The 15,426-nt window shown below is 45.1% G+C and overlaps 1 protein-coding gene across 11 annotated transcripts in view; it reads right to left on the reverse strand.

Moving 5' to 3' along the window:
• The window catches only part of RNF220 (ring finger protein 220), a 232,054-nt gene that overhangs the window by 9,655 nt on the left and 206,973 nt on the right, over positions 1–15,426 (reverse strand). For 10 of the 11 annotated variants that reach the window (XM_056355265.1, XM_056355263.1, XM_056355262.1 and 7 more), the window contains 2 exons: positions 4,340–4,448; positions 3,114–3,188 (listed from right to left, as the gene is read on the reverse strand). In XM_056355265.1, the coding sequence (XP_056211240.1) occupies positions 3,114–3,188; positions 4,340–4,448 (184 nt within the window). Of the gene's footprint in view, positions 1–1,307; positions 1,836–3,113; positions 3,189–4,339; positions 4,449–15,426 lie in introns of those variants that run through there. The other variant, XM_056355266.1, reaches the window with a different exon arrangement.

Raw genomic sequence — 15,426 nt, forward strand, 5'->3', positions numbered from 1 at the left:
CTGTGGCCCCTGGACTGCAGCCCTTGGGCAGACCAGTTCTGCTCACGGAGCAAGTGGAAGGAGAGAAAACCACCCAACTCAGCACGTCCTTTTGCTGGGTGAAGGGACGGTTCCTTCCTTGCTCCACGGCCACCCTGAGGAGGACCATCTAACCAAGCAGCTTCTGTCGGAACTGAGGCGCTGGCCAACGCAGCTAGCACCACGGTCTCAGTTCTCTTTCTGCAGGGTCCCTTTCTGCAGCCCCAGCCTTTCCTTCACGCCAATCCAACACAGCAACAGGAGACAGAGATGGAGTCTGCTCTGGTGAATGTTTCACGCCCAGAACCTGAAGCCAGTTTGATGCACTGAGATCTGGTATAACGGTACCTAAGCTAGAGAGCCCAGCCGCCATTTGTAGAGTTGGTGGTTGAACACGTCTCCCCCTCTCCCTTAGCAACAGAGCAGTTACAATTTGGAATTGAGCATCAAGAGCCAAAAGTCCAAAAACTATTTTCAGAAAGCCTAAGCGCTTGAAAGATCCAACCCTCATCAGTGCCCTTGACACCACTGAAGTCAAAGGATACTAGGGATGCTCTGATCACTGTAGCATCGTATCCTAGAAAATGTTTAAACCTTAAACCTTTTAAAAACCACTTCACCTCCTCTGGTCCACAGACAGATGTGAGCATCAAATTTCACCCTGTCTTCGATACCTTGCAGAGGTTTAGAAGTGCTCTGTGCCTTCAGTTCCACGTCCTTGTTCAATACAAGGTCCTCCCTCTCTCTCTCAGACACACTCACACTCTAATTTAATATTAGATCTTGGCTGGGCACATAAACCACAGGCGCACAGGAGAAAGGGGACTTTTCACCAGCAGGGATGGCAGATCTCCAGAATGTTCAAAAGGGGCCGGAAGCCCGACACAACCCACCCGCCCCAACTCCTATTAATTCCAACAAATTGTTTATTGCACAACAGAAGAAAAATGTTGCCCCGCTCCCCCAGCCAAGTCTTTCCATGTGTGCTGCACGCGCAGGCTCCCCCCTCCTGCCCCCGCTGGGGAGCCAGCTTTATACCCAGGGAAAGGTAACAGCGGCGATTATTACACACACTATCCCACAGCTCCTCGCTTGTTAAAAAAAAACAAGAGTCTCTTTTGTGCCCGAAATAAAAGGAGATACCTTAATTAGAACAATGCAGGTTGGTGAGCATTAAACACTGAGCCCAGCTGCTGTATGCCATTAAATTCATAAAAAAGGAGGGGGGAAGGAGGGCAGTCTTAACGAGATTACACACATTGACTTTGATCAAGACACAAAAGCACCAAGGCGTTCCAGGGTTTTTATTGCTGTCTTCGGGCTACATTTTAATGGTTACATTAGAAACATGCGAACACAGGCTGGGAGATTTTTTTTGAGACGGGAGAGGGAGTGCAAGCATGCCTTGTGAAAAGGCCTGGTTTAATAAATTGGGGGCTGCAGGGAGAGGCTAGGGCTGGGGAACACATGAGTAGCCACTTATTAATTGCTTCCCCTATGCAAGTGCCAAGTCCTAATATGATGTCTTGCTGGACTATTCCCATCCCGCCTGCCTGGATGGCAGAAGAGCCACGTGCGGACAGCACGCAGCCAGCTCCATCTCTACCTTCCTCATGGAATTCTAGGGGGGAGATGGCTCCCCCTCTGCAAGGGTAAATGCTAACCCCTGAGCACCTGGAGTGGGGTTTCCCCGTTCTCATGAGCAGCCACCACCACTGTACATGAAACAAAGGGGCTTTCCTGAAGCTGAACTAAGTAGCTGCTGAGCCTGTGAACAGCCTGAAATCGGTGCCACAGATTTAGAAGATGACTTGAGGCTGGTGGGAAAAGGAGAGGACAAAGACTTCAGAGTAAAGAAAATGAAAAAGAAATTAGTGCTTTACCCTCAGCTCGTAGCATCACTGAAGGACAAGATTACTCTTCACTTAGCAAAGGTGGCAGAGCACACATTCATCCAAACACCTCACAGCTACATACCCACATATGTGTCTTTTATAACATGCTGCTAAAATGTTTACAAAAGCTTGTATAATCTAAATAGTGACGGGGTGTAGCTGAAGAGCTATAAAATACAGCCCAAGGGATAGCCAAGTTATTGAGTTGCTATTAGTACTCAAGCCCACAGGCACTCCACCGTCCTGGTAACTTTTCTTGGACAAGAATTTTAAAAGGCAGGATTTAAAGGAGTATGATCAACTTAATCGTAATTCCAAGCACACAACGTGTTCTATAAAGTAGATTTTGTAATGCCTTACAGGAACAATTTTTAGGAGTGGCATTCCCTTACGTTTTTTGCAACCCAACACTGTATCATCTTGCTAACAGGAGAACTAGAAAGCATAACTGACTATTTTCCACTCCCCAACCTGAGGAAAATGAAAGCTTGAAAATCAGCTGCACAGGGGACATTAAAGGCTGATTATAAAGCCCACAGTTTTAACACAGGAAAGGAAAACACTTTATTTAATAACACCTTAAATTTTAACCTGATGTCCTTTAATACATGTATAAATTACTACTGCAATGGGTCACCTATTCAATGATCAAGGTAGTCCCCAATCTTCCAGACAGAACAGCGTATGCTTGAAAACTGCACACTGCTATTTCAAATAAACTGAAAAATACAGATTCATATTCATAAAAGCTCCCTTCCATATCCTCTATCCTGAAGATGATTCCCCTTGCTCCAGGGGAATATTAGGTTTCTCAGAAGCTACCCATTCCATGAAATCTCAGTGGATTTGGCCTTCGTTCTCACAGCTTTACCTCTCTGCATGGATGACCCACAGGAAATTACTGTAAGGCAAGGCTGTTCCCAGCACAGAGCTCTTGCATGAGCAATGGCTGTCCCCACGGCAGCAGAGGAGCAAGCAAGGGGCAGGACTGCACTTTGGTCATGATGACTCAAATGAGACTCACTCAAGTCAAAGCTAGAGCGGGGTGTTAACCAGCAAGGCTTCAGAAGCCTGCATGCACAGCACTTGGATTGTTTAAAATGAAGCAAAAAGCATCCTTCCCTGTGGTGGTTTAAAACAAGTATCCCAGAAGAGAGAAAAAAGCCTGTAAGTCAACAAGAAAGTAGCCAAGAGCCTCACCAGAGTCCGCAGCCAGCATTCTTCACAGTGCACATGCCAGCACTGAATGGAAGTCAGGGGCATTGTGTAGGAGTCCTGAGAAGAGGAAGCAAACAGGTTATTTCCACTGCAGGGATCTACTGATTCTTCACTCCTACCCCACTGCAACACCTTTCTTTGTAGATAACACTGCCTTGTATTTTCTATTAAAAAAAATAAGCTTGTGTAGTATGTAAGTTTGTATTTTTGTAACGCTTGTGTAGCAGAGGCAGAAAGTCTCCTGCCGTCCCTTTTTCTGGCTTCCCAGAATTCCTCTTGGAAGCCCATAATCCACTCAAGTGGTGACCTGGCTCAGCACAGTTATCGCAAGAGCATCTGAAGATCTGAAGTTGCTGTGGCCACCTGCCATTATTCTCATCAGAAAGGTCACCAGATCATAAAAAAACAGCGACAGGGTAAGATTAACCCTTATCATGACTCTTAGCTCTGCAGGAACAGCTTAACTACATCCCAAGCATTCTGCTGCTATTTCAGTAGGCATGCCTTTTTCTCTGGAGTATTTTCTATCACTGCTAATAAACCTCTGGACATCAGCAGCAAGTTGTCCTCCCTTCTGTAGGATGAGAGGCAGGCGCTGCACTCCCGTACAAGTCGTGAGCTGGGAGGGAGAGCACCATGCATCAAGCTGCAGTTGCAGAGGAAGCCCTCCGCCAAGCAGAATTTTCTCCTGCTATCAGCAGAATCAAAACTTAACCGGACACGCGAAGCTTTGCGGGCTCGGACCATCAGAGGGAGCTGCTGCCCTTCTTTAAGAAGGCCACAGCATCACCACAAGCAAGCAGGACATCCACAACTTTTAAATGCTCAGGCAACATTCCTGTTCCCAAATCATATGGTGTGTCTCAGATCACAGATTTTGCTCTCTCCTATGTATGTAAATCTGCACACGCAGGAAGAGGACGCTGCTGTCTGGGAGTTTTCTATAGGAAGGCTGAAAGTCTTCTGAAGTTGGGGCTTTCTTGCCCCCGATACAGACAGCCAGCTAGAAATACCAGTAGAATAACGTAATGCATACAGAAATTTCAATTGCCCAAAACACTAGCACCTTCGTGTGGAAAGCTAATTGGTGTACAGAGACAAAGACGACCTCCCCAGCTCCATCCAAAAAAAGGAGAAAAGCTTCTTCCCTCCTCGGCAAAGATACCAAGACATTTCTGATTCATTACCACAAGTGGAGTGCTACTCACCATGCAAATGAGACATTTATAGCGGTCCCCACGGGAAAGCTGCCTTTCTAACTCACGGACACGAGCCTTTAACGCTTCAAATGTTGTCACTGCAGAGTCTTCTGTAATTCTGCAAAAGACGATGGAGAGTAAGCATCACTGAGCACACAAGAGTGTTAAGAGTTTGTGTGAAAAAGGATCTCACAACAGGTACCGCACAGCAAATGGCAACATTCGAACAAAGACATCCCACTTGGGGTGAAGAATTCCTGAAAAGCCCGGTGTGAATTATTTGAGGCATCTTACTAAACACTTCCAAACACATCAGGTCAGAACAAAACAGTGCTGAGGTTGCAACTTCATACAGAGAGCAAGTTTCCTCAAGACACGAACATTTAAAGAACAGATTTGTTTGGTGGGGTTTTTTTTGTTTTGTTTTCTGCCTCTTTTCCTGTCTCCCTTAAAAGATTCCTTAGGACCAAATGCTTTGGACAAAGTTCTGTAAGTTTCTCTACAGCAGGTGAGATAACTTTCTGTGGGCAACGGGAGTTGCTCTTTCCCTTAGAGAATGGAGGTCTTCACTGGCCATCAACCTTGTGAAACACAAAATCAGCTCATTACACAGGATCAACACAATGCTTTTATATCAAAGAACCCCCTAGCTTTCTGCGTTCTAATACTGAAATAAAGGAGAAACTAAAAGCAATGGACACTGCGCCAACAAGGTGGCTATAAAAGCAGCTTCACAATCTCTGCTTTCCCATTTCTTAGGGTCATTTTTGATGGGCAGCATTATCTCTTTTGTCACAGAGGCACTGTGCTGAGGGCAGGCAAGTGTATTTTCATGGTTCTGCAAGGCTGGTGAAAAGAGCAACTTGCCAACCTAAAAAAGCAAGGGCAGACAGCAATGCTCAGCAAATGAGATGCAGGGAGCATTATAGACAAGGATATGTCACTTCAGCATGCTGCAAAGTCCAATTTCTACACAGGGAGACATAAGGAGGGGCCCTCAAGCATTCCCCAGAAAAGGTTTAAGAGTACTGCATTGACATGAAGGCTTTCACTTCTACGGGAAACCAAAACAAAACAGCAATTTTCACGTATGTCAGTGAATTTCAGGCCTGTCCAAGCAGACTCCAGCTCAGAAGAACCTGAAGAGTACCTCGCCCCCAGAAGTTGCATCAATCACAACATAACCTGCAGCGGCACCTACATGTTCTACCTTTTTAGAGGATGATTCATCAACAGGTGGCTAAATATGGGTTGAGAGAATTACTACAACGAATAAAGTGAGCGGCAACCTCAGCACTCCAGCTGCACGCACACACTCGTTCTTTTGTTCATTAGTCGCATGTTGCTGGCACACAGGGAGGGACCTGAGGTATCTCCTATGAGGTGATTCTTCTGGCTTTTCCCAGGGCTCTGGAAACAGAGCTAATCAAAAAGATCTTGAGGATTTTCCTAATTATGACACTTTAGAAGAAACTGGAGCTGCAGGAGTACATACGATTAAGTACCAGTGTTATAAAGCTCCTCCAACTTCTTCCTACCTTTGTAAAGATCAGACGCTCTGCAAGAGCTAACTGAGATCTTCATCAGAAGGAGATTCATTGCAAATGACACTTGCTAGGAAATGATAAGAGTTTTAAAACTGCAAAAAAGGCAAAGAAATACAGATCCCATGTCCCATGATAGCCTAGCGGCTGAGGACTGCCTGGGGACAGGGACACTGTGCATTCAAGTCCTGGCATCAATAAATATTCTCTAGTTCAGAATGAAAGAGCTTCAGCAGGAGCCAACGCTCCCTGCTGTGAAACACCCACTTGCTCCTACTCATTGATATAAACTATTATCGTATCCCAGCTTGGGTTCCCACCCTCAAGGAAGAGTTGTTAGTTTTCAAAGAAAGTCTAGAAAGGTGTTAGTTTTGTCGAAGAAAGAAACAGAATTATTTATTTTTAGCGTGAAGATTATTGTCAGATGAGAAAATTGTTTCCCTTCCAGTCTGGCTCGTTAATAAGCTGCTGTTGGATGGAGGCTGCGGTTGAATTTGACTTTCTGGAATCCGTTTCTCCTTCCTGCATGCATAAGGGCACTGGAGGCGTAAAGGCAGTGAGTGTGGTTCCTACCCAGAGCAGGTGGAAAGCAGAACCTCAACCTTTTGCTAAATTTTACTACTACCATCTGTGGAACTACTCGTCCTCCTTCTGAAGGGCAGACGACTCAGCAATGAAAGTTAAAAGTTGATTCCTTGAGCTGATCCAAGCAAAGGCCAATTCATCCCAGTCCCAGCCCAATAACAGTCAAAGTGTGAGAAGGAAAAATTTGCCACTGCAACAGCTAGGAGATAGAAAATGGCTTGTTTATAGAAGTCTAAATGGCTGACCCCCACCGGCCAATTTCGGAAAGTCTCTGAGATAATCGCCCCTGTCCAGTAATAAACGAATGAATCAGAAAAGGAGGCTGAATAGAGGTATGAGCAATAATGCTCAGAGGCTGCCTGATACAATGGCCAATCAATAGGAGGGCTGTAGATCAGGGTGCTAGTTAGCTGGAAAATTACCGCACCGCTGCGTGCGTCACGCTGTAGGGATCCTGGACAATCAATGTGGGAGGTATTGATTTAGTTATTATCACTTCATACGCTCCAGACATTGTTAAATATACATTTATTAACAAGACTGGGGTGCATTGGTAAGAGAGGGAGCTTTAGCCACTGCAGCATCTCCCAGCGCTGATCAAAGCTCTGCTGTGACACTTTTAAAGTCCATGTTCTCCCTGCCAAGCATGCTCTCAGGACAAATCCTGACGCACAGTGTAGCGCTGAAGACACAGCTCCTGTCTCACAAGAGAGAGGTTTTGGCCACAAGTGAGTATTTTGCACTTGAGATTTCAGGAAAGCCTCTTGGAGCAGCAACAACCAGGGATGTGGTGGCCAAGGGTCAACCCAAAGTGAGCGATAATTGCATGGTTGCTTCCGAAAAGCCGGAGGAAATGAGGTCAAGGGAAATAGGGAGAACATTAGTAAATAAAGGAAACTGGAACTACCTCCAGGGATGGAATAAAGACAAGAGTCACTTCCCATGTGTCTGGCTCCTGTGGTGGCCAGCACACTTGGGACACATGCCATTCCATTTAGCAACATTTTACCGTCAACCTGCTGATTGTATCCTAAAGATAAGCATCACTTAGGAGCAACTCTTCCTGCACCAGTAATCTTGGGAACTCCCTCAGGCTTCCCTCTTGCGTGCACACCTTGTCTGTGCTTGCCCGGACACAGCTGGGAGCAGCCTGAGCTGTACTTCAGCAGGGCAGTGCCAGGGTGGAGCAAGGGTCAGAAAGCCAAGCTCCGTGGACCCAGTAAGGCTGTGTGCAAGCCACTCTGCCAAGGGAGGCAGAGGGAATTGCAGGGAAGGAGGAACTGGCTTCCACAGCTCTGCTCTCCCAGCTCTGCCTTGACCTTACGCTGGATCTAGGAGGACTCTCGTAATAATTTTGTGCCTCAGCGCTCTGATTTGACGTGTTTGGATAACGTCATTTACCAGCCTCCAGAGAGATCTGCTGAGCACAACCACTGCCAAGAGCAATGCCTTGAGCCCCAGTGGTGGGGCTTCTTCAGCAGGTGCAAGTGGCCTTGCAGGTACCTGAATTGTCCTCCCTGGCTGAGAACACATCTGAGGACACAAGGGCACATCCACACTCTACTCACGGTCGACCTGCATCACCACAAATAGGGGAGCCAAGAGCAAAACATGAAGGGAGGGTTCCTTGAGGAGGAAGCTCAGTCCTGCACTTCTCTCTGGACTTTGTGGTTAACTCTTCAACAACCTGGCAGTCACACTTGAGGATGCTGGGTACCAGGGAGCAAATCCCTGGGACTTAAGCAGACGGCATGTGACAGTTTTCAGTCTTTGTACCTAATGCACGTTTTCCCACTTCTCATAGCATCTTTCCCTGAACACTGAAAATAAGATCAAACTTTCTTCCTCTAAGCAAATCCTTGCTTTGTTCAGATAAACGGCCAGAAGAAGGGCACAAAAATACTATAGAGTTGTTACTCAGCAATCATCTCCTGGGAAATCTCCCCTGGGAATTGGCTGCCCCCCTCTTTGCAAAAAAACTTTAACCCAAACACTGGTTATTTGTTAAACATTAGCATGCATGTGATCTTTGTTTCTCCAAATTAAATCGAGCAATTCCTACCCGCCGTCCCAGTGGGCAATCACAAGCAATTCCGTTAATTAAATTATCTCTGATTCTGCAGCTCTGGAATCTCTCAATTGACTAAGTCTGTGCTTTATCATCAACAAAATACTGGACCAAAAAGGAAACAAAAAATGCTGATGTCAAAGTGATTGGCTTCAGTTAACCCTTCCCAGCTGGATATTAAGGGCTGCTCAAGAAACTGTTGGACTGGAACGAGCCCAAGAGCGAGAGCCTTTACCAGAGATGCTAGTAGCAGCTGTTCACTTGTGTTTCCTTTCCATTGCACAGAAAAAAACAAAACACCATACCATCCCTGTGTCCAGCATCCTGCCTGTTCCAGAGCCACTGAAAGATGCAAACTGTTAGCTGCTGAAGAAGCAGAAAAACACCTCAAAGATCAGTAAGCCCCTGCAAATACCCCATCCTTCCCTCACCTAGACCTCACTTCACGTACCCTACTGTTGAGTAGTCTCCATAAAACATTCCCCTTTGGTTTATTTCAACTGGATATAAATTCTCCTTTCTTCATAAACAGTCACACTGTACACAGTATTCTATAAATTTTTACAATTCTACTGTTTGTATGTACCTTGTAAAAAACGCTTAGCACTGATTAAATGCACCACCAATAAAATTCATGGGCTACTTTTGACACTTGATATTCTGACCTTCCTCTCTCTTCCTCATACATTTATTTTTGGGTTTGTATGCCTGTAAACACAGAGCAGCAGAGGGGAAAATGTACAGTACCACTGACAAACCTGCATGGTGTCTTTATTTTTAAACAAAGTCTTTACCTTCCCTTGTCCGAGGTAGAGAACCTGATCCCAGCAGAACATACATGCCATTTCCCTGCACCAGTGGCAGAGGTCAGGTCGCTAGCGGCTTACATATCATAAATATTAGAAACAGACTGGTCAATGCTTCGAAGGCAGAGTCAAGCTACAGTAAGATTCCAGGAGCAGAGAAATCGCTCCTGGCCACATCCAGCCAGAGATGACGATTACCACAGCCACCACTATGCTGCAGAAGAGAAAGCCTACTGCAGTCCTTGCTTTTACTTGACAAAATGATCCAAAAAATGACTCCAACATCAGCGCACAGTCATTTAATTGCAAGCCTTCACTCATAGCCAATTTAGGTTTGGGTGAGGGGGCAATTTCTTCAGAGAAGAGACCATGTTTAATTAGCCTGTAACATGCTGTGCATAGCTGCTGTGACACTGGTCACGTTGTGCAATGTCACAGCCCGATGATGCTGTCTTGGTTCTCACTCGTATCTGTGTCTTCAACACAACTCCTTCAGTATCTGAGTTTCAGACACTAACTAAAAACAACCCTAAGTTTTCTGGGACACAAATTGCTTGTTTTCAACCTGGTGAAAGATTTTGCCCCCTCTTTTGACTTTGCAAGCATCACCTGCAGCAAGCGCTATACTAACAATGCGGCCAGTTTATTTTGGCATTACTAAAGTCAGTGGGAGATACACAGACACAAAGGCCTTTTGCATTTATTGGAGTGCAAGAACATAACAAAGCTGAAAAAAAAAGTTTGTTACTAGCAAGCAAAACACTTAAACTGATAAGTAAGTTGTTGAAAAGTCACAGGTGGCTTTAAAAGGAAACAGACACAGCTCAAGCATTTTCAGTATGTTAAGTCTGTGAAAGAAGTCCAGTGTCAGGCACCAGTGGCAGATTGACTGTGAATCACCCCAGAACATGCGGGCTACCAGACTGGCACGATGCGCTGCAATTTTATTTCACTAGATGAGCTGGCTACAGCAGAAGGGGCCAGATTCCTAGCAGCAGAAAACTGCCCAGCAAAGCTGTTTGCAGTAGAGCCGTGTCAAATCACACTGTGACATTTAGACCCTCAGTCTGTGAGTGCCAGTGCTAAAAGCAAATCTTCTGGCAAGACGTCAACTTTTTAGGAGCTGGTTTCCCCTTTATTTAGCTAAAAATCTCATTTATTGGGTTTATTTGTTTTTAGCCTAACCTCCTTTAAAAAGGCTGACTTATAATCCTGTAAAACATTGTCACATGTATTGAGGAAATTGGCAAGGATGCTAATTTATTGTCCTCTAGGAAAAAAAAAAAGCCCTCTTTCCTTGATTAATGTATGTTTTTGTATTGTAAGATATTAAAGAACGTTGCTTCACCTGTAATTACAGAGAATAGTTTACTTTGGCAAAGTGCCCTGGCTTCTGGTTGCCAAGTTATGAATAATGCAATGTTCCCCATTCTAATTTCCGTGTTCTAAGTTGTGAATTTGGAGCGGGGTGCATGCAAGGGCACACACACACACGATGCCGAGGCTCTCTCAAGTCACGAGCGCCTCTATTTTATACTTGCTTGCACAACTTGTTAATACTGGCATCTGCTTGCCAAATTCAGAGTTTGCTTCTGACTAATTTCATCTTGATGCAAACCAAAAATGTTGTCTCTTTTTTTTCCCCTGCAGAGGAATTATTTCTCTTACACGTGCATGCACCATCGCAATACCACTGAGGGGAGCTTACTGCTGCAAGAAGGCGTTTTAAGTCGCATTTAGTAGGGACTCGGGTAAAGATTCCCCAAAGAATTTAATGACAGAAGAATTCATTATGCTTTCATCTCTCCTCCGCCTCTGTAACACAGAGCCCAACAATGTCTTTACAGAAGCGGGAAGTAAATTCAGGCACTGGCTCTTTCTCTCTCTCTTTTTTTTGGCCCGTGTTTCGCTGGGACACATGTGCCCAGCCCCAGTGAAAACAGAGACAGATGGCACCACTGATCATTCAGAATAGAAGGAGCCTCGGAGTCAGCATGTTTAGATGCATTTGTAGGGCTACGCAGTATCCACTGGCCACTGGGACTGATTTAAAAAGGCAGCTAGTGAAAGTCTGAGCTTGCGCCAAAATTTTAAATGTGCCATTTGAGCAATTATGGTTCGACATGAAAGCTGGGAGAAAGAATGCATGGGTCATTCTGATTTCGATTTAGAGACTATGTCCCCTGTTCCAAAGAGAAAATAAATGCAATCCCATTGCTTTACTGGAGCAGCTTTGGCGATAAAGGAAAAAGCCATGCTACGGGAAAGTATTTTGCTGTAATAAGGTTTTGTTGAGGCAGCACAGCCTGAGTTAGAAAATGATCCTCTCAACAAACTTCCTAAATAGAAATAATTGCACATCTAATGTGTGTTAATATCTCAGCTCACTTTTCAAATGTATCGTTCACCTTGGTGACCTTAATTGTATTCCCAGCAGATCTGTGAAGGTACATGATGGTCTCCAGCTCAGAACAAGCCAGGGCCACAAACGGCATGCACAGAGGAAATGGAAAATGCAGCTCCTCTCCCTGCTGAGGCACACAGATTAGAGGTTCCAGCCTACTGAAACTTGCCTCCATCTACAAGTAAACATGTCTGGATTATGACCAAGCTCCACATATAGCTAGGCAGGTATATTTTTCTAGTGGAAGACTTATGGCAACTGTAACACATCATCTTACTGTGGCCTGGATGTGGTCTGGGATTATTGCTTTGGTTGGACAATCAGGGCACAAAATTCTAAAATATCTCTGAAGTGAAAGAGGAATAGCTAATTCTTCAGGCTGAAAGGTGTTCAGAAGGTTGGACACGCAGCCGAGTCTTGCACCCAGCCTCTGCGCAGAACGAAATGCCTTCTACTCCCATGGCCTGCATCCAAACGGCTGAAATAAACAGGAAATATCTATGCTACTACAGCAACACTTGGATTCATCTGTGGCCTTTTAAGGACTTTACCATGGAGGTGATATGCTTTCCAGAACTTCCATTCATGACTGCTGATTGGAGGTACACAAGGGCAACACGATAACACATCCTCCAGACAGCTTCCTACAACTGCTGCTGCCGCCCTAGAACTTTTACACTGTTGCTGTTTCCTTTACGGGGAAAGAAAGGATCAGAATTAGCATCATTTAAGGTAATCATGCCTTCAAAAAGAAACATGAGGCTATTAAAGAAGGCCACGACACAGTACTGCATAAGCAAATGTGGTCCCAGAGCTAGAAGAGGAAACCAGCGATGCAGAGGAAGGACAGGTCATGAGCCGGCTATCTGACAGAAAAGCAGGAATGCCTGTGCAACTGAGTGGGAAACAGCAGCTTTTTGTGGACAGAAACTGTCAAAAAGGAGGAAAGAAGTGGTGAATGGATGAATAGGATGCAGCGCCTTGCAGTGGTGGGGAGTGAGTAAGGGTAGGACAAGCACTGACACTGAAGCGAGGGCAAAAAATCAACGTGGATATTAAACTACACGGATTACATTACTTGCTGTTACACTGCTTCTGTAAAGGCAGTCTGGATTCTGTGTTGCAGAAGAGATAGGAAAGCACAATGAATTCTTCTGTCATTAAATTCCTTGGGAAATCTTTACCAAGCTCCAACTAAATGTGGCTTAAAACTCCTTGTTCCAGCAATAAGCTCCCCTCAGCGGTATTGCAACTGTGCATGCAAGTGTGCAAGAAATAATTACAGAATCTACAGTTGTCCCAGACATGATTTAGTGAGGAGTAATATAAACTGGGTATTTTTTGGGTACTATTTCATATTTACACTTACTAACTATAGTCTAAGAAATGCATAAACTACCAAGAGCCATAATTACAATCACCCTGTTGTTACACAGCAGCTGGCACAGCACAAACACTTACTGAGTCCTGCCACAATAGTCAGTAAGTGCCAAAGACAGCAGTAGCCCTATTAGCGCCAGCATGCAGACAGCCTGCGCAGCCAGGGCTGCCCTTCAACAGATGCACGACAGCGACAGCAAACTGGCAGCGGATGGGGCACAACATGATCCCTTTTCTGCTCTTCAAAGGAACATTTCCATCCAAACAGGGAATGCAGCCTATGTAAAAATAACTGTTACTTTTCTCTTGAGAGCATCTGGGCACCATACAAACATTTCCAACAACAAAAAAAAAATAAATCAGTCCCTGCCTCTTAATTCTTGCAGTGTAGGTAAGGGATGTGGATAAACAGTCACATCCTCAAAATATTTTCAGAAGGAACACAGCAGGATCTACAATGCTCCATCAGAGACGTTGTTAAACACAATAGGCTAATTTTAGGGACGAGTCCTCTCTCTGACAAGCTGCTCGCACATCTAAGGGCAGAATTCATCTGCTAGAAGGCAGCTGTTTGTGTTTTATAAGCTAAAGTTTCTCTTACCTATGGAATAACTCCAATATTTCACAGGGAATCATCATCCATCTAACTGAAGTAGCCTCTAACAGACCATCAGCCTCATATCCCCTTTGAAATAGCACAGCTGAGCACTTGCTGGGCCACGATTTATTTTTTACCTTCTAAGACATCTTGCTAACTCTATAGCTCAATAGTGACAGTCGAATTTCACACTGCGATAGCCCCCCATCGATTTTTCATTCCCAGGAAGCAACTCCACAAATTAAAGTTAACACCAATTTCTGAAACTAAGGAAAAAAAGATAAGAAAAAAAAGCAAAGAAGGGGCGGGCAAAGAGACATGAATGGCAAAATGCCTAAACCATGCCCCCAACACAGGAACAGAATTCCTTCCTAGGGTTTTCACCAGTTGTGGGATAGGGACGCTACTGCCCCCCAAAAGCTGGCAGCCACCTTGGCTTTGCAGATGCTTCTGCTATTAAAACATCACAGGTTCAACATACAGAAGAGTCCCTCCCGGTTATGAAGATGTCAAAATCTACAGAAAACTGCCCCAAGGCATGGTAAGTAGACCAAACCTCTGGACGCAGCTGCACTAAACAGAGACACCACCTTCCGCCAGGTCTGAGCTCATACAGTCAGCCAGCCTTGCCGAGCTTCGTTAACCGCTAGCCTGTGCTGAACCACGACAATGACACAATTTCAGTGGTAATAAGGTCCGAGACCATCATTGGCACATGCACCTTCTACCGAACAGTTAAAAGAGGAAGCAGGATGAAGAAATGCAGCCCAGCACTGTGCTCTCCACTGCCACAAGCTAGAGGATGAAGTAATGCCAAAGTCTCGCTTCATAAAGAAATGGAGCATCTGCCTATTGCACCCTTTCAACACTGAATGCCAGTATACACGACAAGCACATATTACATACTACTAAAAGGAAGAAGTAAAACCTACAAAAGATAAAAATCTGGACACAAGCAGCACAGCCCAGCAACACTTTCTCAGCCTGGCTCTGACAATCCCATGCTTCAGTTCAGTTTCCTGGATCTTGTCTCAAATGTACAGGGGCTAACCTAGGACTGGGCCCACGAGGAGCAGCACACTCTCTCTTTGCAGAGCACAAAGGGTTAGTTCATTTATGACTCAATTTTTTAATTCTGTCTTCGCTATATGATGTTCCTGTCTCCCACCAAAGCCTGTTAATGGTGTGACACTATGGGGAAGGGCTGGGGAGCGCTTATCCTCTGGTGTAAATTCACAACAGCTTCTGTTTCCCTCTGACACACCAGCTTAAGTAGCTCCTTCCCTTCCAGGCCTCTGCTAATCCTCTGGCTTCACACCCACTCTGCTCCCATCTCGACCCGTCTGCCTGGGAGCAGAGTCCCTGCGACAAGACACTGCCACCTCCCCAGCTGCTCTCACATGCCTGACCCTTTGCACAAGGACTCCAACCTAAACCACAACCCCAGTTTAATTTAAACTGATGCTTCTTCCTGTGCTGCTGTGCTAGAACCCCTCTGGAGCCAATGCTTTCGGAACAGCTGGATTGGAAAGAGGTGAGGTGGGGGGGAAGGGGAGGAAAGAGGAGACAGGAAAAATAAAACAAACACAATTGCTTTTTGTCTCTAAAACCCTCTTTTTAACCCAACAAGCGTCTCATCCAATGAAGCATGATGAGCATGAAGTGTTATATAAAGAAGATAATTATAAAGGGATTTAATGCTTGGCAGGCT

The sequence above is a fragment of the Falco biarmicus genome, chromosome 11 (genome assembly GCF_023638135.1).
Source record: "Falco biarmicus isolate bFalBia1 chromosome 11, bFalBia1.pri, whole genome shotgun sequence".
Classification (NCBI taxonomy): Eukaryota; Metazoa; Chordata; class Aves; order Falconiformes; family Falconidae; genus Falco; species Falco biarmicus.